Genomic DNA, 23,147 nt, shown 5'->3' with positions numbered 1-23,147 from the left:
GTTTTTTGATTCCATGGAGCATCTCTTAGTGCATCTTGCAAGTGAAGCTAGGCTTGGTGGACCAGTTCAGTATAGATGGATGTATCCATTTGAAAGGTGATATATATATATATACATAAACTTGATTTTCAATATACTTCAACTTATATATACATGTAGCTTATTGTACATCTCTTTGTATATTATAGGTTCATGGGTTATTCAAAACGGTCGGTGAAAAACAAAGCTAGAGTTGAGGGTTCAATTTGTTCATCTTACCTTCACTGTGAAACAACACACTTTTGTTCTCATTATTTCAACAACGAAACGTTGTCACCAGTTAACGGAAGAAACACTACTGATAGTGTTATACGTCATCCACATGCTTTACCAGTTTTTTACTTGTCTGGTCATCATGCTGGTAGGGATTTTCCGATTTTCTGGCCAAGCGACAAAGTATTTAATGCGGCACATGTTGACGTTTTGATTAACTGCACTGAAGTTAAAGCATACATTGAGTACGTTTCAAATTCCTCTTCATATTAATTATATTTAATTATATGATTAAATTGATATTCACCATATATATGGTCATCGATCAGGGCATTTTTAAATACGGGGAAATCATCTGATGATATACATTCAAATTTCCCATTATGGTTTCAACAAAAAGTGCATCTGAAAGAACAAACTCCTATCAACATCCACTTAAGGCACTTATCTATGGGCCCGAGTAGAAGTTTCAAAGAATGGCACACCTATTACGTCAATGGATACAAATTTCACACTGAATCTTGGACTGAAGGAAAAGAAACAATTAATAGTGGAGTTTGTATGAAAAGTGTCTCTAATAGTGGTGTAGTAGAAGATTTCTATAGCATAATTGAGCATATTTACGAAATTTCCTACACGTTCCTAGATTATGCAAAAAAGTGGTCTTGTTTTACTGTAAGTGGTTTGATCCATCTAGCAGAGGAACTAAAATAAATTTGATATCCAATACTATAGACATTCGTATGAGCAAAAAATATCCACGGTTTGATCCATTTGCCCTGGCCCATAATGTAAGACAAACGTATTATGTTCCTTATCCATCAACTGTCAGAAGCGAACAAGGTTGGTGTGCTGCAATCAAAACAAGACCAACGAGTGGAATCGAAGAAGTTGAAGTAGGTCAAAATGAAGAAGTTGCATTTCAAATGGATGAAATGTCAAATTTGGATCATGTGATTGGAGATGAGACTATTAGTCAACTTTGTCATGAGTCACACATTGGAGAAGAAGTTGATGAACAAGAAATAGATGAATTAGAGAATGATGAAGGCAATGACTTAATTCACTCATCAAATGACGACGACGATGATGACGAAGACGAAGACGAAGACAATTAATTAATTATATATATATATGCGAAAAAAGTGGTGTTGTTTTACTGTAAGTGGTTTGATCCATCTAGCAGAGGAACTAAAATAAATTTGATATCCAATACTGTAGACATTCGTATGAGCAAAAAATATCCACGGTTTGATCCATTTGCCCTGGCCCATAATGTAAGACAAGTGTATTATATATATATAGACATGGCTTCAGTGTCGGGAGTAGGAGGATCAGGAGGTTCGGATGGATCGGGAGGAACAGGAACGGCGGCAATACGAGGAATATCCAAAACATCACGTGGTAAGAAAAAAGTTGCTAAACGTGTTGTTAATGACCCATCTCTCATGCCGATGCCGTCCATTGGTACTAGTGGTGGAGCTATTCCTCTATATCCGGAGGTCCCAGTAGAGCCTTATACCTTAGACGAAATAATGGATCCCGGATGTGTTGATTGCTACAATCGCATTGTCATCATTCCAGAAGGAGATGGGTATGTAAACTATGATTGATTAAATATTTCATTATTATTGCAATGTAATTACATTATTAATTTTATTAATTTATTTTTATATTTAATTTGCATATAAACTTTGAAGATATCTTCCTTTTAAATCATCTGCAAAGGCAATTGCTGAAGTCATACAAGAGAAATATAAAAAACCATGGTTGTCTTGGGGTGAGATAAAAGAGGATAAGACACCTCAAATTAGGGAAGTTGATCAGTTTTTACATTGTTTCAAAGTAAGTCATTAGATTAATTTATTTAATTACTATTTATTTATACATTTGATTAATTTACTGAATTACTAATTATATTTTTAATATTTTTTAAATTTCAACAAACAACAGACTAAATGTACTTGGAAAAGAGAGCATGATGCCGTAGTTTTGGCTTCATTTGACCATCGCTTTTCAAAGCGTCTCTCATCTATATTGGCTTACGCACGTAATAAGGGAGAGGAAAAACAACCTAATTGGATTGGTGAAAATGTTTGGACTGCTTTGTGGAGGAAATGGAACATATATGCTTACAAATAGAAGAGAGAAAAAGCAAAGATTAATAGAGCATCTGAGAGGGGTACCAGTACTGATAAGGGAGGTTCCATCTCTGCTGGAGAAATTAAATATTATATGATAATTTATTATTATTTATAATATATATCTATTAATTTATATTCAATTAATCATCACATTTCACCAACTTATAAACTTGACATTAATTTAATATTTTAGGAAAAGCAACTTGGAAGGGAGATCACTCAGGTTGAGATACATCGCTATGTTCATGTTAATCCTGAAACAAATGAGTATACTGATGAATTATCAAAAAATATTCAGGTAATTATTATATATTAATTGTTATATATTAATTAGACCTATAAATTATTATATATTAATTATTAACTATTTTATTTTTTTATTTTTAATATAGGAACAACTTCAACAAATCATGAAAGAATGGGATGATCATCAAGCTACTCTTCCTCCTGCTCAGCGAGCTGGTCCAGTGCAGCGGAAACAATATGAGACCGCAAGTTTTATGCACATCAGTGGTGGCAAGTACAAAGGGCGTGTGCTGGGTGCCGGTAGTTTATCATCAACCTTTAAGAAAGGTCCAACCGGCTATATTCAGACTGAGACGTCTTCTTCTTATGCTAGTACGGATCGATCTCATCGTCCGTCGATAGATAATGATCTTGACCAGTTAAAGAAGCAATGGGCAAGGGAGCAAGAAGAAAAGACACAACAGCTGATACAAGCCGCAATTGATAAATTGAATGAGGAGTGGAAACAAAAGTTTCAAGAGCAGCAGCAGCAGTTTCAGCAGCAACAACAACAATTTCAACAACAACAATTTTCATTTCCTCCTGTGTTTCATCAGCAGTTCCCGCCTCGGCCTCAATACTTGCCTCAACAACCACTATTCCAGACCTCAATACTTGCATCAACAACCACTATTCCAGCAGCAACAAAATTACTCTCAATACTCCCAGCAGCAGCAACCGCCTCCAAATTTCCAACAGCAACACCAGGATCCTCCGAACTCTGCCTTCTAGCAACAGCAGCAGCCGCCAATGTTTCAGCAAAAACAATATTTTCATAATTATCAGTATGTTCCGTCCTCTTCACATCAACTTCCTCAACCTCAAAAAGATCATCAAACTGCATACCGACCAGCTATGCCAACAAATGGGTTGATCAGACCAGATTTAAATCAACCTCAACCAGCTAGGGCTCCTCATTCGACTAGTGGTGGTGCCATTGAAGATGAAATTCAATTTCAAACCATGATGTCTCCTCCAACACAAATTCATAATACTTTTGAGGGACTTCTTTCGTCGGGCATGGCAGGAAATAATGATGGTGTGAGTGGAGCTGATCAGAGGAATTATTATGAGGATTGATGTCATCTGAATAATTTCATAATTTATTTTTGGGTTGTATGAACACATATTAATTATGTTGTCTTAGTTAATTATTGTGTGTTTAATTTTGCGTTTGTAAGACATTATTTATAAATTTTGGGTTTGTAAGACATTATTTGTTAATTTTGGAATGCATGTTTTATTTGATTTTGTGGTGTCATTTGTGGCGGCCTATGCCCTCACAAAGGCAACCTTTTGTGGCTACAAAAGCCCTCACAAATGCCAACGTGTTTTCCACACTTTGTGGCTGCAAAAACCCTCACAAATGCCAACGTGTTTTCCACATTTTGTGGCTGCAAAAGCCCTCACAAAAGTTTGTGACCAGCTTATTTGTGGCTGCCTTAGGCCGCCACAAATAGCCCCTTTGTGGCTGCTTTTTGCCCTTTGCGAGGGCTTTTGGCCCTCACAAATTCCTTGTTTTCTTGTAGTGAAGGACTTCATAATTATCAGACAAGGAACTCAACTATAACAACACTTGCAACTTATCATCTAATTTAATTTCTACAGTTGTCAACTGATTCACTCACTGTATTCTGAAAAATACTCATATGCTCTGCCATTGAATCCCTAAGTATTTCATATTCACCAACTTCCGAATCAAGAATGCTTTATTTTGCACATTCTTTCGTTCATACAACTCTTTTAATTTTTCCCACATCTTGTTAGCATCTATTTCAGTTTCAACATGTGGATACACACTAAGATCAACCACTGCCTGATCAACGCCACTGCCTTTCTATTCATTTTCTTTCAGTCAGCATCAGATTTATCTGCGGGTTTAGCAGTGTCATCCTCAATAGGATCATACAAATCTTTACTGTATAACATGTCTTCCATGAGAGTCTTCCAAAGTGTATAATTAGAAGAGTTGAGTTTAATCATATTGGGACTTTTATTTTCCTCCTCCATTTAAATGCACAAATCAAATAACCGAGCTCTAGATACCACTTTGTTGGGAAAAACCAGAGATAATTAGCGATAACTATCTCAATAATGCAGAATATTTTCCCCCCACCTGTGCAGATAAATGGCCAAACAGAAAATACAATTATAGAGCAAAAATAATTGGCAAAAAATTAAATATAAAACAAACGCAATTTTTAACGTGTAAAACTTCCCTCAAGTTGAGAGAATAAAAATCACGGGACCTAGTCCAGTAAAACTTCCACTATAATAATTAATGAGTACACAAAGAGTCTTCCTCATAACAATAAGGAATATCAATCAACAATAACAACCCTATAACAACCTTATAACAACCTTCCACTAAAGTGGACATGCCAAAGTAACTCTCAGAGAAGATAAAACTACTCAAATTATATATTAAAGTAACAAACTCAGTGGTAGGAATAACATACTAATTTTGTAGATCAAACGGAGCAAGTTTGATACACACCTGTTACCACAACTGGAATCAAACCCTTATTTTTCTTCTCTGGCAACCGTTGTTTTTTATGTGTGTATTCTTAGGGATTTCTAAATCCCTTTTATTACCTTCAAGTGGGCCAAGCCCATTAAAATATTTTTTTTCTTTTTCTTTTTATTTAAATAATAATAATAATAATACTAGTAAAATTGGTGGGTTCCACTTGAGGAGTGGGCCCACCCAACACTATTATCACTTTTGAAATATATTAATCACAAAATAATAATCACGAGACAATGCAATGATATGCATGAGATTAGACTCTCTATACTCGTTCATCATTTGGTACCATTATAACTCTGAAGTACTTGTTTAGGAGGCTTTATACCATTCCTTCAACTCAACTCAAGATACATATACGCGGTGGTCGAGGTAAACGTGTGTTGCATGGTAGCTCCCGATATTTGAAGGGCTGCCTCCAAGCCACTTAAGAATTTCCAACCAAAATACCCCAAGGTCTAACAATCTTGTCGTAAGGGTCAACAACAGACCTCCACGATCATGCTCATTTAGTTGTACTTCTCCAACATCACTAGACTTGTTAAGCCTTACATATATGATGACAAGATAATCTCCACCTCAAAATTCCCAATATCTATTCTCTTACAATTTTTTTTTCTTATTAATTCTTATTAATTAGAAAAATTTGTTTTTCTTACTCTTGCTTTTTCTTTCACAATTTTTGTTACACATGTTTTTTTTCTTTAAGCTTCTATTGACAATACATTTCTACTTATTTTTTCATCTTATTGTTTCAAACATTTTTTTTTTTTGTGACAAATAGATCTGTATCAATATAATCTTCAACAGTCTTGGTTGCATTTTATTCAAAATTCTCAGCTACCATGTTATAAAAATTTAAGTTCATTTTATTTTAAATTAAAATAATGTATAATAATATTAATTAAAATACTTAAATTAATATTTTAAGCTGTAATAAAATTAAATGTAAATACAATATTAATATATCAATTAAAGTTGGGGACCTCATATGGTTCTTAAGAGTTAAAGAGTAAAAAATATTGGAAATGATGATGATATCAATGGAAGATTGTTGAAAATAACGATGACATTAATAAGAGCTAGTGTTGTTGTGAATTTAAAAATAAGAAAGTCCCATATACGAGGGATATCACACACTAGTAGTGTTTATAAGGTGAAGGTATCGAACTTGAGGTGTGCCCCAAGGGATACCCTAATTTTGCCCTCCATCGAGTCAACATTCAACATCTGATCCAATCAGATCCTTGCCCCTCGATTTCGCGCTTCAATTTTATTGGTCAAAACCCCCTAATTTTTGGTCTCACACATCTATTATTTCCTAGTCAAAACTCAAAGTTTGGAGCGCATATTTTTGTGGTCAAACAGATTGAAGCACACATTTCTGTGGTCAAAACCTAAATATTGGAGCGCACGTTTAGTGTATCAGACCTAATGGATCTCACTATTTTCTCTGATCGAGTTGCGGTTTTCCTCTATAATAGAAGGTTCTCCTTAGTTGGAAAAACACATAAAAAACAATCCGAGGTTTTTCTCTCTTCACCCCCTCTCTTACTCACTTCTTTTTTTTTTTTTTTTTTTTTTTTTCCGAGTGGTCTTAGTGCCATATTAAGGGTGAAAGTCATTCAACTGTCATATTGAAGGTCTAATTCTAGAACAGATTTCTACGATGCAATAGAACTCAAATACAGTGTATCTAGGCTATTTTGTCTTGGGGACTTCGTGGTTAATAGTTTGTCTTGCACAATTTGGGAAATGCCTCACAATATCTTAAAGAAAGCGACCCAGTCTGCGACTCAACCCATTAATATTTTCGGTGACAAATTATTTTTTCAAAGTTTTTTCGAGATTAAAAAATTAACAATTTTAAGATGTTTTCATATTGCCATGTCTATTGAGGAAATTACTAGGACACATTCTTCTGTTTCTGACTACAATAAACTGTTTTGGTTTGAGGGAAGTCACTTCGATCACTGACAACAAAAGATGTTTTTTTTTTTAACCACAAAAAAGCTTGCCAACACTCTGAAGGATGACATTCTTGTTGTTCCAGAAAAAGCTGAACAAACATAAAAGGCTAAGAAAGCTACTGGATTAACCCAATGAGAACATAATGATTACTTATGAATTATATTCTTAATGGACTTGCTGATGATGTGTATGATTACTACAGTTCCAAAAACAATACTGCTAAATAGGTTTGGGATGCTCTAAAGAAGAAATATGATACTGAGAAAGCTGGAGCCAAAAAGTATGTTGTAGCTAATACCTCAAAGATTAGATGACATATGACAGATCAGTGGAAGCTTAGTCTCATGAAATCCAAAAAATTGCTCACGAGATCACCTTTGAAGGTATGTCCCTAAATGAACAATTTCAAATTGTTGTTGTTATTGACAAACTTCGCTCTGTTTGGAAAATTTTTAAAAATTCTCTTAGACTTAAAATAAAATAATTCTCTCTAGAAAGTTTGATAACCTGCCTTAGAATTAAAGAGGAATCCCGAAGCAAGACAAAAAATTTGATGTTCTTCTTGTGGAAAATAACAAGAAAAAGAAAGTTATCGAAGCAGTTCTAAAGCCAAAAGAAAAACAACTAAAGAATCAAAACCTCACTTTAAAGAACAGCAACAAGATGGATGGTAGATAGACATTGCCGACTCATGCCATGTCTGTTATGATCGAGCTATGTTTAAAACACACATTGTTATTGAAGATAAGAAAGTATTGTTGGGAGATTCCCACACCACTAATGTTGCTGGTATTGGAGATGTGGAACTAATATTCATCTCTAGAAAGACCTTAATTCTGAAGGATGTTATGCACACTCTAGAAATAAGGAAGAATATGGTTTATGGGTTTCTTCTGAATAAGGCAAGGTTTACTGAATGTATAGGGGCAGATTTGTACACCGTTTCTAAAAATGGTATTTTTGTTGGGAAAGGGTAGGCCATTAATGACATGTTTAAATTGAATGTTGAAATCAATAAAATGTTTCCTTCTACTTATATGTTGTGTGATTTTAAAATTTGACATGCTAGACTCTATCATATGAACAAACGTGTGATTTCAAACTTAAGTAACTTAGGTTTAATTCCAAAGTTATCTTTAAAGGAATTTGAAAAACGTGATTGTTGCAATCAAGCTAAAATATTAAAGAGTTCACATATACACTATGATATATGTGAACTTGAAAGGACGTTAACCATAAATGGAAAGTGTTATTTCATCACTTTTATTGATGATTGCTCTGATTACACTTTTGTATATCTAATGAAAAACAAAAGTGAAGTGCTTGACATGTTTAAGATATTTGTTACTGAAATTGAAAATCAATTTAGTAAAAAAATTTAGAGGTTGCGTACTGATATAGGAATAAAGTATGATTCCAATTTATTTAATGAGTTTTATAAAATCCAAGGAATTATACATGAAACTACTGCACCATATTCACCTGAAATGAATGGTAAAGCTGAAAGAAAGAATAGAACTCTTACAGTTGTTGCTATTATGCTTCACTCTGGTGCTGCATATCACTAGTGGGGGGAAATTATTTTAATTGTTTGCTATGTTTTGAATAGAGTTCCTAATTCTAAAAACAAAACATCTCCTTATGAGATAATGAAGAAAAGACAACCTAACTTGTCTTATCCTCGAAAATGAGGTTGTTTGGCTTATGTCAGAATCCCCAATCCCAAGCGAAATAAACTCGCTAGTAGAGCCTATGAATGTCTATTCATTGGGTATAGAGTAAACAGTAAAGCATATAGGTTCCATGACCTAAATGCTAAAGTGATCATAGAATCAAATGATTTTGACTTATATTAAAATAAATTCCCTTTCAAATCGAGAAATAGTGGGGGCATGGAACCTAGTCAAGTTCTTTTGACAAGAAGCACTGAAAGAAACAACCAATGCGAAATAGAAACTTGAAGAAGTAAGAGATTAAGAGTTTCTTAAGATTATGGACACAAATAAATGGCCTATAATTCAGAAGAGGATCATGCAAATAAAAAAAAAAACTATGTCATCATTGGATGCATATTTATGGTAAGAAGCTATAAACGATGAAATGGATTGTCTAGAGTCTAACAAGACCTGACATTTAGCAGACTTGTCTCCTGGTTGCAAACTAATAGGTTGTAAATGGATCTTGTAAAGGAAACTAAAACTCAATGAAACCGTTGATAAATACAAAGCACACCTTGTAGCCAAAGGTTTTAGACAAAGAGAGAATCTAGATTTCTTTGAAACTTTTTCACCAGTCACTAGAATAACACCCATTGGGGTGCTCATATCACTTGCGGCCATTCATAACCTGGTGATACACCAAATGGATGTTAAAACACCTTTTTAAATATTGACCTAGAAGAAGAAATTTATATAGAACAAACTGAAGGTTTTGTAATTAATGAACAAGAAGACAAGGCCTGTAAGTTAGATAAGTCTTTGTATGGTCTAAAACAAGCTCATAAGCAATGGCATGAAATATTTGATAACTTGATTATATTGAATGAGTTTAAAGTGAACGAAAGTGACAAATGTATTAGTTACAAATCTGAAAATGAAAGACCTCGGAGAATGAATGTGAAATATTTGTTGAGTAACAACTTTGATATGAAAGACCTCGGAGAAGCGAATGTAATCCTTGGAATCAAAATTACTAGGTCAGAAATGGGAATTTCTTTGGATCAATCTCACTATGTTGAAAAGATCCTAAAGAAATATAATTACTTTGACTGTAAACCTGTTTGCACACCAAATGATCCAAGTGTGAAACTTTTCAATTACATTGGTGAAAGTGTTAAACAAGGAATTAAAAATGTTTGAAAACCTTCATAATGAAAAGGTGAAGAAAAATAACAAGTGGTAGAATAATTTAAAAATGTATGCCTAACTTCAAGTAGTAAAGCCTACTATCTCAAAATGTCCTACCCTTACCTAAGTCCCATTACAACCTGAAAGGCCTCAAAAAGTGTATTTGTTTGTTGCATTGTGGTTGATAACTAGATTTTTTTCAAACCTATGGTAGTGTGATCCATGTTCTAGGATTTTAGTGATAATTTTGTAACCCTTTCTAAACACTTGAGAGAATTTTTGGTGAGATTGTGTGAAGAGAGAGTTGAACTTGATGAATGAATGCTAAAGGTGTACAAATTGTGTTGTTTTTTTTTAACAACTATGGAGCATGATGAATGTTTTGTAGTAGCTGGAACTTTGAGAGTTGAGTTTGATTTCATTTGAGAACTGAAGTTTAGTTTAATTTTAACTATACCAAATCTAAAATTAATTGTTGCTTGGGGAGAAGCAATATATTAAGTTTGGGGTTGTGACGATTCTTCATCATATGCATATTTTTCAATGTTTTTAGTCTTATTTATCTTTTATTCATTAGTTAATTTAAGGAGTTATTTGATGTTTTTGTTAATTTTTGTTCTTTGATTTAATGAAAATTTTGTCTTCTTATTTCCTTGATAAAGTAGAGATTTTTTGTAGTCTTGCTTTGTTACTTTGTTTTATTGCAGTGCTGAATTTTAGTGAGAAATCAACATGACCTATGTGAAGTATTTCAGCCATATCTAGAGTTGTAGATGACCAATTGGAGTAAATACAAGTGCAAATGAAATCTAAGATCTATAGCTACAATGTTCATGAAGACACTAGAACCCAATTCAGAGTTGAAAGAGGGGCAAAATACAGAAAACGTCAAATAGAAAAAGTTGTGCGCTTGAAGCGCAACAGTTGCGCCTGGTGCGTGTTTCCGCACTGGGGAATCTGTCAGGGTGTGCCCGGAGCGCAAATCCTACATCTGGGGCTTGTAGTGCGCTGCTGAATATATAAAAACGCATTTTTCTCACTTTTTAAGGATCTTTTTGACTATTGGGAAGTTGGGAGACTTGTGCCCTAACAGAGAAACTCAAAGACGACCGTTTCTAACATCATTGGAGCAGTTTTATCAAAAATCGTTCATGAATCATTCTTGTAATTCTTCTTTAATACCTATATTTTGTGTCCCTGTCATGAGTAAATAAACTATATTTGTTTGGGATGAGTGTAACAAGATGAAACATTTATTTTTCTGATTTGATTTCTAGTTATATGAATGAGTTTATTGAATTATTTTTCTCATCTTTGTGCTTAATATTTTTTATTGCTTGATCAACATTAAAATGTTCTAGGATTTGTATTTTGAAATGGAAGTGGACTTTACGAATGCTTGAGATGAGAAATTTATGAATTTGTAGGCTAGGGATAGATGCAAGTCATGAAGCCAATTCATTTAGTTGCAAAGACAGTAGTTTAACAAGAGAATTCTTGTACGATAAGGCTTAATTCTAATCTTAAATCCACTAAGGAATTAGGGGTTACTTTGGAATTAAAGATTTTGTCACTAAGATATTATAGGGCAAGAATAATAAAGAGAATTGAGTAATAATTCCATAAAGGATTTTAGTAATTGGGATCAAATTAGATACCAAGGTTGGATTCGAAGTGAAACTCATATGTGACATTTTCCTTAGTATAAAGGATCAATTTTATTACCGTTATTAATTTTAAATATTATTTTAAACAAATCAGAAACTTTTTGTTCAGTTTTAGTAATTAAATATAATTCTATAGTAAAACACAATCCTTGAGTTCGACACTCTATCAAGTTTTTGGTGTCGTTGTCGGGGATTGTCATCTCACTATTTAGTTATAATTTAGCTACTTAATTGAAATTTTTTGCTCTACAATAAAATTTTTGTTTTTATTTTATTTTAATTTTGAAAAAAAAAAACTGTTTTTCTTTTATTTTCAATTTTTATTTGTTGAGCTTGGTAATGTCATGTGCTAGTGGTTTGTCTTTTCTTTGTTTGAGATAATTATTCGCTGTAGAGCAATGAAGATTGTAATGATGATATTCTACTACAATTATATGAAGAGTGTGATAGTTGTCTTATATTTGGTATATGTTGCATGATTGAAGGACAAATCTTGAGAGATATATTTTTAAAACATCACCCTCATTCTTCAGATACGATCTCTTAGGTGTGACTTTTACGGAGAAGGACATATGAATGGAACTTGTTTTGGTGACTTTATCGCACTAATAGAATATGAAGACTTTTGGTCGAAGAATCAGAAAACGAAGAGTTTTATATTAAAAAGATCAATTGGGAACAAATTCGACCTCCTATAATTATATCCAAAGAATAAGATGACAAAGGCTTTCACATTACGAACATTTTGGTGTCAATTGAAAGATTTGAAAGTCAGTGTGAGAAGTTATTTGAGCAAGTGCTTAAGTTTGAGAAGATGGAGGAGAAGTTGAAGATTAAATATGATTTCATTGTTGCGATAGAAGAAGATAAGCAAGAGGAAAAGACAAACGAGGAAAAAAAAAAAAAGAGATTGATGAAGTTCGAAATTTCATCTATGCCTTGTTCATCAATGTCCAATTGAGAAGGACATGGAAGCAACGTCATTTATTTCTCAAGTTCATGGAATTTCTACCAAACAAAAAGAAGAAGAATGATGATGTGTTCTTCCTATCATATATGTCACCTTGACAATAGTTGAGGCGTCAAACTAATGACCATAAAAAAGCGCTTCGTGGGAGGCAACCCACAGGTAGAGGTAAATTTCATTTTTGCAATCTTATTTTTGTTATTTGACTTTGTTTCTTTTTAATTGTGTGTAAACGTGCACTATGATGAAGAATTGTTAACAACTTGCATTTGGTCTTAAGTTTTTTGTTTGGGATTTTGAAATTTAAATTATATTTATTTGCTCATATCATTGCTCAATTCCACAAGTTCACTAATGTATACATTGTTGATTACTCTTTGGTTGTGGAAGTCTTGACATTCTAAAATAAAATAAAATGGCAATGACATGTTTGACATCATTTAGATAGTTCATACTCTCTTTATTATCCTAGATGTGAGCTTTTTGGCCTAAACACTTTAATTCTTTGTTGCGTGATTATCCAGACATGTGTTATCCCTTTAGAACTTGCACTAATTCTGACTTGCATCACTTGTAATTTATGCATACAATGAAACAATTTTATTTGGTCGTTTGAGCCTTTCTAACTACCTATGCAAATGTTATCATTTGCTATCCCCTTTGAGCCTTGCCATTTTCTTTCGGTTACTAGACACATTACAAACCAAAGACCTAACTTTAATTACATCACCTTACTTGGAGTTGGATAGGAAATTTTTTGTCTGGTCTTGGTAAAATTCTAACTTTGGGGTTGCTCTTTGGATAGCAACCTTTTAAGTTTCGGGTGGAGGTTATCAAAAAAAAAAATTCAATCAAAAGAAAAAAAGAAAAAGAAAAAAGAAAAAAGAAAAATAAATCAGTTTGTGTACTTTGAAAAATAACATCTTCTTAGTTCTTTTGTCAATATTTGAGAACCTTCATAATGAAAAGGTAAAGAAAAATAAAAAGTGGTAGAATAATTTAAAACTGTATGCCTAACTCCAAGTAGTAAAGCCTACTATCTCAAAATGTCATACCCTTAACTAAGTCCCATTACAACCCGAAAGTCCTCTAAAAGTGTATCTGTTTGTTGCATTGTGGTTGCTAACTAGAATTTTTTCAAACTTATGGTAGCGTGATGCATGTTCTAGGATTTGAGTGATAAATTCATAACCCTTTCTAAACACTTGAGAGAATTTTTGGTGAGATTGTGTGAAGAGAGAGTTGAACTTGATCAATAAATGCTAAAGTGTACAAATTGTGTTTTTTTTTTTTAAGCAACCATGGAGCATGATGAATGTTTTGTAGTAGCTAGAACTTTGAGAATTGAGTTTGATTTCATTTGAGAACTTGAGTTTAAGTTTGATTTTAACTATACCAAATCGAAAATTAATTGTTGTTTGGGGACAAGCAATATATTAAGTTTGGGGTTGTGACGATTCTTCATCATATGCATATTTTTCATGGTTTTTAGTCTTATTTATCTTTTATTCATTAGTTAATTTAAGGCGTTATTTGATTCTTCATCATATGCGTAGTTTTTCTTTGTTACTTTGTTTTAGTGCAGAGCTGAATTTTGGTGAGAAATCAACATGACTTATGTGAAGTATTTTAGTCATATTTGGAGTTGTAGATGTCCAATTGGAGTCTAACCAAGTGCAAATGAAATCTAAGATCCATAGCTACAACGTTCATTTTTACACCAAAACTCAATTCAAACCCGAAAGAGGAGCAGAAAACGTCAAACCGAAGAAGTTGTGCGCCTGAAGCGCAACAGCTGCACTTGGGGCGCATTTCCGCACTGTGGAAACTATCAAGGCTTGTCTGGAGCACAAATCCCACCTCTGGGGCATGTAGCGTACTGCTACATATATAAAAACGCATTTTTATCACTTTTTTATAGATCTTTTTGACTATTAGGAAGTCGGGAGACTTGTATCCTGGTAGAGAAACTCAAAGACGACCGTTTCTAACATCATTGGAGCAGTTTTATCAAGAATCATTCATGAATCATTCTTGTAATTCTTCTTTAATCCCTCTATTTTATATCTCTGTCATGAGTAAATCAATCATATTTGTTAGGGATTAGTGTAACAGATGAAACCCTTATTTATCTGATTTGATTTCTAGTTATATGAATGAGTTTATTGAATTGCTTTTCTCATCTATGTGCTTAATGTTTTTTATTGCTTGATCAACATTAAAATGTTCTAGAATTTGTATTTTGAAATGGAAGTGGACTTTACGAATGCTTGAGATGAGAAATTTATGAATTTGTAGACTAGGGATAGATGCAGGTCATGAAGCCAATTAAATTAGTTGCAAAGACAATAATTTAACAAGAGAATTTCTGTACGGTAAGGCTTAATTCTAATCTTAAATCCACTAGGGAATTATGGGTTAATTTGGAATTAAAGATTCTGTTACTAATATATTATTGAGCAAGAATAATAAAGAGAATTCGGTAATATTTCAATAAAAGAATTCAGTAATTATGATCAAATTAGACACCATGGTTGGATTCGAAGTGAAACTCACCCCTGACATTTTTCTTAGTTTAAAAGATCAATTTTATTACCGCTATTAATTTTAAATATTATTTTAATCAATTCAGAAACTTTTTGTTTAATTTTCGTAACTAAATATAATTCTATAGTAAAACACAATCCTTGAGTTCGACACTCGGTACTACCGTTTTAATTATTAGTTGTTACGATTCAGTACACTTGTTGAAGCGCTATCAGGTACAGTGATGTTGATTGTAACACCCTATCAGATGACTCCAAAGCAACTAGTGGCTATGTTTTCAGTATAGCCAGTGGTGGTATATCTTGGAAATCGAAGAAACAGATGATACTGGCTCAATCCACTATGGAGTCTGAAATGATAGCACTAGCTACTGCTACTGAAGAAGCAAGATGGTTGAGATGCTTGCTAGCTAAGATCCCTCTATGGGAAAAACATTTGCTAGCTATGTTGATCCACTGAGATAGTACCACAACTATTGCAAAAATTGAGAATCGATATTACAACGGTTAGAGACGAAAAATACGTCATAAGAACAACACAATTAGAGAATTACTATCTAAAGGAGTTGTTATAGTGGATCATGTACGCAGTGATGAAAATTTAGCAGATCATTTGATGAAAGGATTAGCAAGAGATAAAGTCTTAAATACATCCAAAAGTATGGCCAGTTTTGTAAATGAGGAATAATGCATGCAAAATTCATCACTACACACGCACGCGCGCCGTTGCCGTCTGTCCGACCGACTCTACTCGATCGGGTCGAGCTCGACCTTGGGCCTTGGCATTGGCTTTGGTCAAAACCCTAATCTTCGGTGTCACACGTCTGTTATTGTCTGGTAAAAAACCTAGGTCAAAACCCTAAGTTTGGAGCGCACGTTGCTATGGTCAAAACCTAAATATTGGAACGTACGTTTAGTGTATCAGACCTAATGGATCACACTTTTCTCTCTGATTTAGTGCGAATTTCCTCTATAAATAGGGGGTTCCCTTCAGTTGGAAAAACACACGAAAAACACTCCAAATTTGAGGTTTTTCTCTTTTCTCCCCCTCTCTTACTCGCTTCTTTTTTTTCTTTCGAGTGGTTTTAGTGTCATACTACAAGTGGCAGTCATTCGACTGTCATATTGAGGGTGTAATTCTAGAACGGTTTTCTACGGTGCAATAGAACTCTGATATATGGGTTATTTTATCTTAGGGACTTTGTGGTTGATAGTCTATCTTTTTAAAGAGAGAGACCTAGTCCGCGACTCAACCGAGTAATATTTTCGGTGGCATAAATTGTTTTTTCAAAGTATTTTCGAAATTCAAAAATAATGGGTTGTTTCAAGGTGATGGGGCATAATAGACCATATTTAATGAACTCATGTTGAATTTATCGTTGCAGATACTCTTAGAGCATCTCCAACGGTACATAATTGCATTCATCTGCCAGGGTGTAATAACGTAAAATTTAGTTTTTTGTGAGTTCACCGTTGGAGTTGTGCCAAAGTGTCATCATGGTACTGTTAGGAAATATATACGTTAATGTGTTCGTCCACCAGAGTGTAATAACAGGAAATATATATCACGGTTAGTGGTGGACCTTATCTAAGAGCATCTCCAACGGTACGTTAATGTGTTCGTCCACCAGAGTGTAATAACGTAAAATTTAGTTTTTTGTGAGTTCACCGTTGGAGTTGTGTCAAGGTGTCATCACGGTACTTGCGCTTACCATTCATCATTGAAGTAAAAAATAAATAAGTTATTTCAAGATGATGTAGCATTGTGGACCTCATTTAAAGAACCTTCACCATTGGAGATGCTATGATGAATCCCTGAGTTCATAGTTGGAGTTACTCTTGGATACTAGTAGTTGCTCCAATTGTGGAACACTATTTTCATTCACTTTGCAACAATACTCAACTTATCCTATTTATTTTGCACTTAGTCACCGGTAGTTGCTACAATTGTGGAACATTATTTCCTATTTATTTTGCACTTAATCATTAGTAGTGGCTACAATTGTGGAACACTATTTTCATTCGGTCTTTCATTTTCATTTGTATTTGCTTCTTATCAAATAAAAAATAACTTTACAACAATACTCTCTATCACGCGGATGCAACCTACTACTACGCCTAATTTTTATTTTATGTTTGCTTCACATGAGGTGCCAAAAGTAAAGCATTTTCGCCCAGCATCACTGATTCACTATGACCATTTGTGTACAGTGTCATGCATGTAAAAATAGAAGGGACACCCAATTGTAGAAACTCGGGACTAAAGCCAACCTTAATCAACTTTGATTCAATAAGACAAAAAATAGACAGTGAGAGTTTGCACTTTAAGGAAACACAGCTGCATCAAATTTAAGTTGACATGTAACTGAGCCCTTTGGTACAGCTGCTAATCTTTTGAGAGAAAGGTACTTGTTGTTTTTGTCCATCGATGTATCAACAAAAATAAGCATTGTCTTCAAAACAAGCCCGTTCCGCAAAATATATTCAGCAAATGTCAGCTCATCTTCAAATCCTTGATATCCTTTTATGTGAATGTAGTTCAACTGGGATTTGAGACATTTAGGAACTGTTGTAGACTTCGGCTCCCATGTTCTTAAAGGTAATGGTTCCTCCTACCAGCAACAAAGGACATCATCACTCACTCAAAAAATGAAACTGTGTGCGTACAGATAGATAAATACATGCATAGTGCATACATAGACAGACCAAAGATTAATTGAATAATACTTGAGAAATCAACAAACCTTACAACTCTGAATTACGAGAACTTGAAGCATGTGGCATTTCTCAAGCACACTGATGAGAAGATTTGAGTTGAAACAAGGAAGAATGAACTTTAGATGATGTAAATTATGAAATTCTGGACAATTTAGAACAGGGGCATGAAGTGGCCACTGCTTTTGCACGATAATAACATGTGAAGGGGAAATATTAGTACAAAAATACACATACAAATACAAATTATAAACCATAATAATAAAATTTGACCTTTGATTTTGAATGACACAACCGTAGATATATATCAAGGTGGTCATTTAGGAACTTGTCGACAATCGGGTCGCCAAATTCAGTTTGATGAAGGAAAAAGACATCAAAATATGCTTCCGACGCACTCTGCAAGTTGCCAATGATGCCTAATATGATGTTGGGGTAGTTGGTGATAGAGTAACAACTGCAACCGATTTCAATGTAGGTCCAAGAGAAATTCCCGCCGGTAAATTTCAATCTGTTGGAGCGAGGTGGCACAGGAGTTATGGCCGAATAGCTGGAGATATAGTCAATATCCAGAGTTTCGAGCACAGGGCAGCATGCGAGAAAGGCACCTACTTCTGAATTCACAACATCATCATGGGAGAGTTCCAACATCTTCAGTGATGGAAAACGAACCGAAGAATTTTGAACTTTGATACAGATTGCACCGTCAAGACTGCAGAGTTTTCATAACATTCTATATTAGTACTTTGCATATTCAAAATTCAGAGAAACCAAAAGATTGCGTTAGTTCGGATTGTTCTCTGCAACTCAGGAACATGAAATTGGAATAGCTAGTAATCGCGGATCAGCATGCCGCGTTCAATATGTACCCGGGCCCTGTACACAGTACCCTGGGAATTGGTTTCGCTCGAAGCATCGGACCAATGATCACCCATGACTTCTGTGTACCACTAGTGCCACAAAGGCCCTTTAATAAATCCATTTATTAGCATAACTTTATTTAGTTACTATCAAAAGTCAACCGTATCCAATAATTTAGACCAAGAGTTTAACCGAATTTCATTAATGGATGCTATATACGAATTAAATCCTATTTAAAAATTTGATGAATAAAACTAAAGAAAAAAGAAACCTTAGGGAGACGAGGTTGGTGCAATCGAAGAGGGAAGAAGGGAGGTTTAAGATTTGATCTCCACAGCAGTCTGAAACTACGATAGAAAGTTCTTGAAGGTAGGGTCCAATGGCGGCACGGAGCCACATGTCGATACAATCTCGGGGAAAATTATCATTATCGGAGATGCCTTGGCAGTTGAGATTGAACTTTAGAATGTCGCGGGATTTGCGGAGAGAGAGAACAGAATAGACGTAAAAGGCAAAACTTCTGAAAAAATTGGGTTGTTCACAGTAACAAGATGAGTCGACGAAGAAATCGAAGACCTGGAGATGTTTCCAGAGGTAGCGCCACCTGCGAGATACGAGGCTCATCGTTGCTACGGAGGTTCTCGTTGGAAGGAAGGAGAGTATATGACACAGTACAGAATCAGGTAAAGTACTAATAACATCGTCGCTATTGTTTTCTGCTTTTTTCAATTGTTTAGAGCGTAACTCCATTGTGCTTTGGTTCATTCTGCACATACCTACAATGTCTATTTAAAGGGGTATACTAAATTAGGGTAGTATCTTTCAACCGATAGTATTTCAAAAACTAAAATCTATAATAACTGTTATTTTTTTTCTCAATCTTTTCTTTCCATTTTTATATTAATATCTTAATTTTTAAAGTTTTACCTCAAATTACCCTATCCTAAAAATAAAATATCAAATCTTATTTTTTCAACCTACACGCTTCGTGGACTTGTGACTTTGTGAATAAAATTTTTTTGTAATGTAGTAAGAGGCTGCATCTTAGGGATACGATCACGTAGTGATGTAGAATTTTTTTCACTCTTTTAATAATTAAATTATTTATTATATAATAAATTAAAAATAATTAAAATATTTAAAATACTATTAATAAATTAAATTAAATTAAATTTTATAGATAAATACGTATTATATTATGTTAACAATGTATATTTTATAGATAAATTTATATTATTATTATTATAACAATTTTATCTATAAATTAGTCACTTCATTCTATTTTGTTAACTACTTCTTCCTATATTTTTTTTTGGATCTAATAAGTAAACATTAATAAAAATAATTATAAATAAATAAATTATATAATAACATAAAACAAAATACATTAAATAGAAGAAAAAAAATACATCAAATTGAAGAAAAAAGACATCAAATTTAAAAAATTAAATTCATATATTGCATGTACGAGGCTATAATTGGATGTATGAGGCTATAGTTGAGAGATGAAAACCAGAAACACTTATATGTTTCATCTTCGAATAGATGAATTTTCAATAAGTGAGTGCACAATAACTTTAGAAACTCAGACGTTTCATCTTGCATAACCTCGTACATGCAAGATATGAGTTTAATCTTTTAAATTTGGGATATTTTTTCTTCAATTTGATGTATTTTTTCTTCAATTTAATATATTTTATTTCATGTTATTAATACAATTTACTATTTTTTATTATTATTATTTTTATTAATTTTTAATTATTTGATAAAAAAATAAAGAGGAAGTGGTTATTGAATGGTCAATTTATGTATAAAATAAGATAGAATTGTTATAATAATATAAATTCATCTATAAAATACGACAGAGTTATTAAAATAATATAATACGTTATTTGTTCTGACATATTTAATTAATTGCTAGATTTAATGTATTTTATGTTATTAATAGTATTTTAATATTTTAATTATTTTTAATTTATTATATAATAAATAATTGAATTATGAAAAGGGTGAAAAAAATTCTACATCTACATGGTTGCATCGCCAAGATGCCACCTCTTATTAAACTTGAAAAAACAAATTTCTTCACCAAGCCTAGTCCAGATCAAATGTTGAAAAAGTAAGACAATTTGGTATTTTATTTTCGAAAATTTTACCATGTACCCCTCACATTTTACCTTTATCCCATAAATATAAAGAAATGATATTTTTGTCCTCGTATAAATCTTAATATTTATAACAAAAAAATTCAATTTTACCGAAAAACTTAAAAAAAGTTTTCCGATACACATCATGTATTCCGTAAAACTATTTCCATGTTTTTCGGTAAAGAAGTTACGAAATCTTTTTCCAAATTTTCCGATAAAGAAGTTACACTACGAAAACTTTTTTCCAAGTTTTCCAGCAGAGAAGTTACATTCCAGAAAACTTTTTCTAAATTTTCCGGTAGAGTAGTTAGATTATAGAAAAACTTTTTCTAAATTTTTTGAAAAAGAAGTTTGTAACACCCCGATTTTTAACAGCGTGAGTGTATTTTTTTTTTTTAAAACAAATTCATAAAAATGAAGAACTAAAGAAGAAAATACTTTTGGATGAATATTTAAGTCGTAACACAACGACAAAAGTCAACAATATTTACAAAAAGCGGAAATAGTTTTTGAAACAAAATCTAAAGTATTTAAATAGAAAAATACAACGGGGCTATGAGCCCCATCAGACATAGCTCATACCCTTGGAGTATTCTCGGCAGACACCTGCATAAAAGCACTGCCCCAAGAATCTCTACTTTCCCCACATCACATCAAAATGTGGAACATGGACCCATTAAAAGAAAAAGTCATCAGACAGTTTAAGCATATATACAATCTTCCAAAATGAAATAAATACAATCCCAAGAGAAAGACATCTAGTCCTTATACAACCACCTAATCTGATCATGCTACAAAACTACACCACCCTGGTGATCTCTACGCGCCCCGCAAGATCCTCCTGACACAACTTTGGTCAAGTATGACTAACTACTTTCCCATCTCCAAGGTACTAACCGGTAGGATGATCATGGTTCTTATCTGAGGGCAAAGCCCATATTTTCACAATAATTGTAAAGGTCACCAACCGAAATTAACAAACATCACATAACAAAATTCTTATATTTTCAAATGTTCAAAAGAACCTTTCGTCTTAGCATACTCCTCGAAGGGTTTTCATATGTCCAAAAATGCATAAACCATATTGAAAAATGAAGTTTTGACAAACTGCATTGTCGTAGCCGAATACAATTGAGAAAAGACAGATTTTCAATTCTAAAATGGCTCTGAATCAATCAACACTTCAAACATTAATATTATCAACTATGAACACATAATTAACACCAAATTAATCTCCACAAATTCACCCTCCTCGAAGGGCGTAAATCATAATTGTACAGCCTCTCACAGACCAGTACTAATTACCAAGGTGCAATCTCTCACGGATCAGCACGATTTACTAGCGTGCAGTCTCTCACAGACCAGCACGACATACAAGAGTGCAGTCGCTCACAGACCAGCACAATTTACTAGCGTGCAGTCTCTCACAGACCAGCACGAATTTCTAGAGTGCAATCGCTCACAGATCAGCACATTCTAGAGTGCAATCTCTCACATATCAGCACGACGCGACAATCCCCGCAAGGATAAGATGAACCAACAATTCACATGGCATCATCCTGTGGCCCATCATGGTCACCACTATCACCATGGCCCCATCGCGGTCACCATGTACTATGAAATGCATGAGCAAAACATAACTCGCATGCCAAACACTCTAATGCAACGCGTATATGCCAAAATGCATGATTCCAGAATTCCAAACCAAAACCCTCCTCGAAGGGCGCAAATCATAATTGTACAGCCTTTCACAGACTAGTACTAATTACCAAGGTGCAATCTCTCACGGATCAACACGATTTACTAGCGTGCAGTCTCTCACAGACCAGCACGACATACAAGAGTGCAGTCGCTCACAGACCAACACAATTTACTAACGTGCAGCCTCTCACATACCAGCACGATTTTCTAGAGTGCAATCGCTCACAGATCAGCACATTCTAGAGGGCAATCTCTCACAGATCAGCACGACGTGACAATCCCCGCAAGGATAAGATGAACCAACAATTCACATGGCATCATCCTATGGCGCATCATGGTCACCACTATCACCATGGCCCCATCGCGGTCACCATGTACTATGAAATGCATGAGCATACTCTAACTCTTTTCACCATAATCATTAAGTAAACAAAGATATTAAAAGATTCCCCATTTTTAATACTCGTTTAACTCTAACAATTTTGACGACAAACATTAAGTAAACAAAGATATTAAAA

At 33.8% G+C, this 23,147-nt stretch overlaps 2 protein-coding genes and 1 long non-coding RNA gene across 3 annotated transcripts in view; 1 reads left to right on the top strand and 2 right to left on the bottom strand.

The window, feature by feature from the left end:
• The first annotated feature begins 1,559 nt into the window (after positions 1-1,559).
• On the top strand, positions 1,560-2,714 carry LOC140918719 (uncharacterized). The gene is made up of 3 exons (XM_073363515.1): positions 1,560-1,846; positions 1,953-2,097; positions 2,206-2,714. Exons 1-3 carry the CDS (start codon positions 1,560-1,562, stop codon positions 2,392-2,394), a joined length of 621 nt encoding a protein of 206 aa, XP_073219616.1. The 3' UTR covers positions 2,395-2,714.
• A 14,752-nt stretch (positions 2,715-17,466) lies between these two features.
• Positions 17,467-19,854, bottom strand: LOC101500481 (FBD-associated F-box protein At4g10400-like). The gene is made up of 4 exons (XM_004509864.4): positions 19,053-19,854; positions 18,194-18,632; positions 17,950-18,099; positions 17,467-17,817 (listed from the first exon to the last, which is right to left on the bottom strand). Exons 1-4 carry the CDS (start codon positions 19,553-19,555, stop codon positions 17,530-17,532), a joined length of 1,380 nt encoding a protein of 459 aa, XP_004509921.2. The 5' UTR covers positions 19,556-19,854; the 3' UTR covers positions 17,467-17,529.
• Positions 19,855-21,355: 1,501 nt separating this feature from the next.
• LOC113787617 (uncharacterized) overlaps positions 21,356-23,147 on the bottom strand; it is a 3,744-nt gene continuing 1,952 nt past the window's right edge. The window contains exon 2 of the long non-coding RNA XR_003474068.2: positions 21,356-21,849. This is a non-coding gene — a long non-coding RNA (uncharacterized lncRNA). The remainder of the gene's footprint in view (positions 21,850-23,147) is intronic.

Source organism: Cicer arietinum, chromosome 7, assembly GCF_000331145.2.
Source record: "Cicer arietinum cultivar CDC Frontier isolate Library 1 chromosome 7, Cicar.CDCFrontier_v2.0, whole genome shotgun sequence".
NCBI classification, from domain to species: domain Eukaryota; kingdom Viridiplantae; phylum Streptophyta; class Magnoliopsida; order Fabales; family Fabaceae; genus Cicer; species Cicer arietinum.
Note: the sequence above shows the minus strand (reverse complement) of the source record. Positions and strands in the feature narration are given on the sequence as shown.

Coding starts and splice junctions, on each gene's coding strand:
- LOC140918719 (XM_073363515.1), top strand. CDS start 1,560: ATGGCTTCAGTGTCGGGAGTAGGAGGATCAGGAGGTTCGGATGGATCG. Junction 1,847..1,952: donor ATCATTCCAGAAGGAGATGG/GTATGTAAACTA, acceptor TAAACTTTGAAG/ATATCTTCCTTTTAAATCAT. Junction 2,098..2,205: donor AGTTTTTACATTGTTTCAAA/GTAAGTCATTAG, acceptor AACAAACAACAG/ACTAAATGTACTTGGAAAAG.
- LOC101500481 (XM_004509864.4), bottom strand. CDS start 19,555: ATGTGCAGAATGAACCAAAGCACAATGGAGTTACGCTCTAAACAATTG. Junction 18,633..19,052: donor ACCAACCTCGTCTCCCTAAG/GTTTCTTTTTTC, acceptor AAAACTCTGCAG/TCTTGACGGTGCAATCTGTA. Junction 17,818..17,949: donor TCGTAATTCAGAGTTGTAAG/GTTTGTTGATTT, acceptor TGTTGCTGGTAG/GAGGAACCATTACCTTTAAG.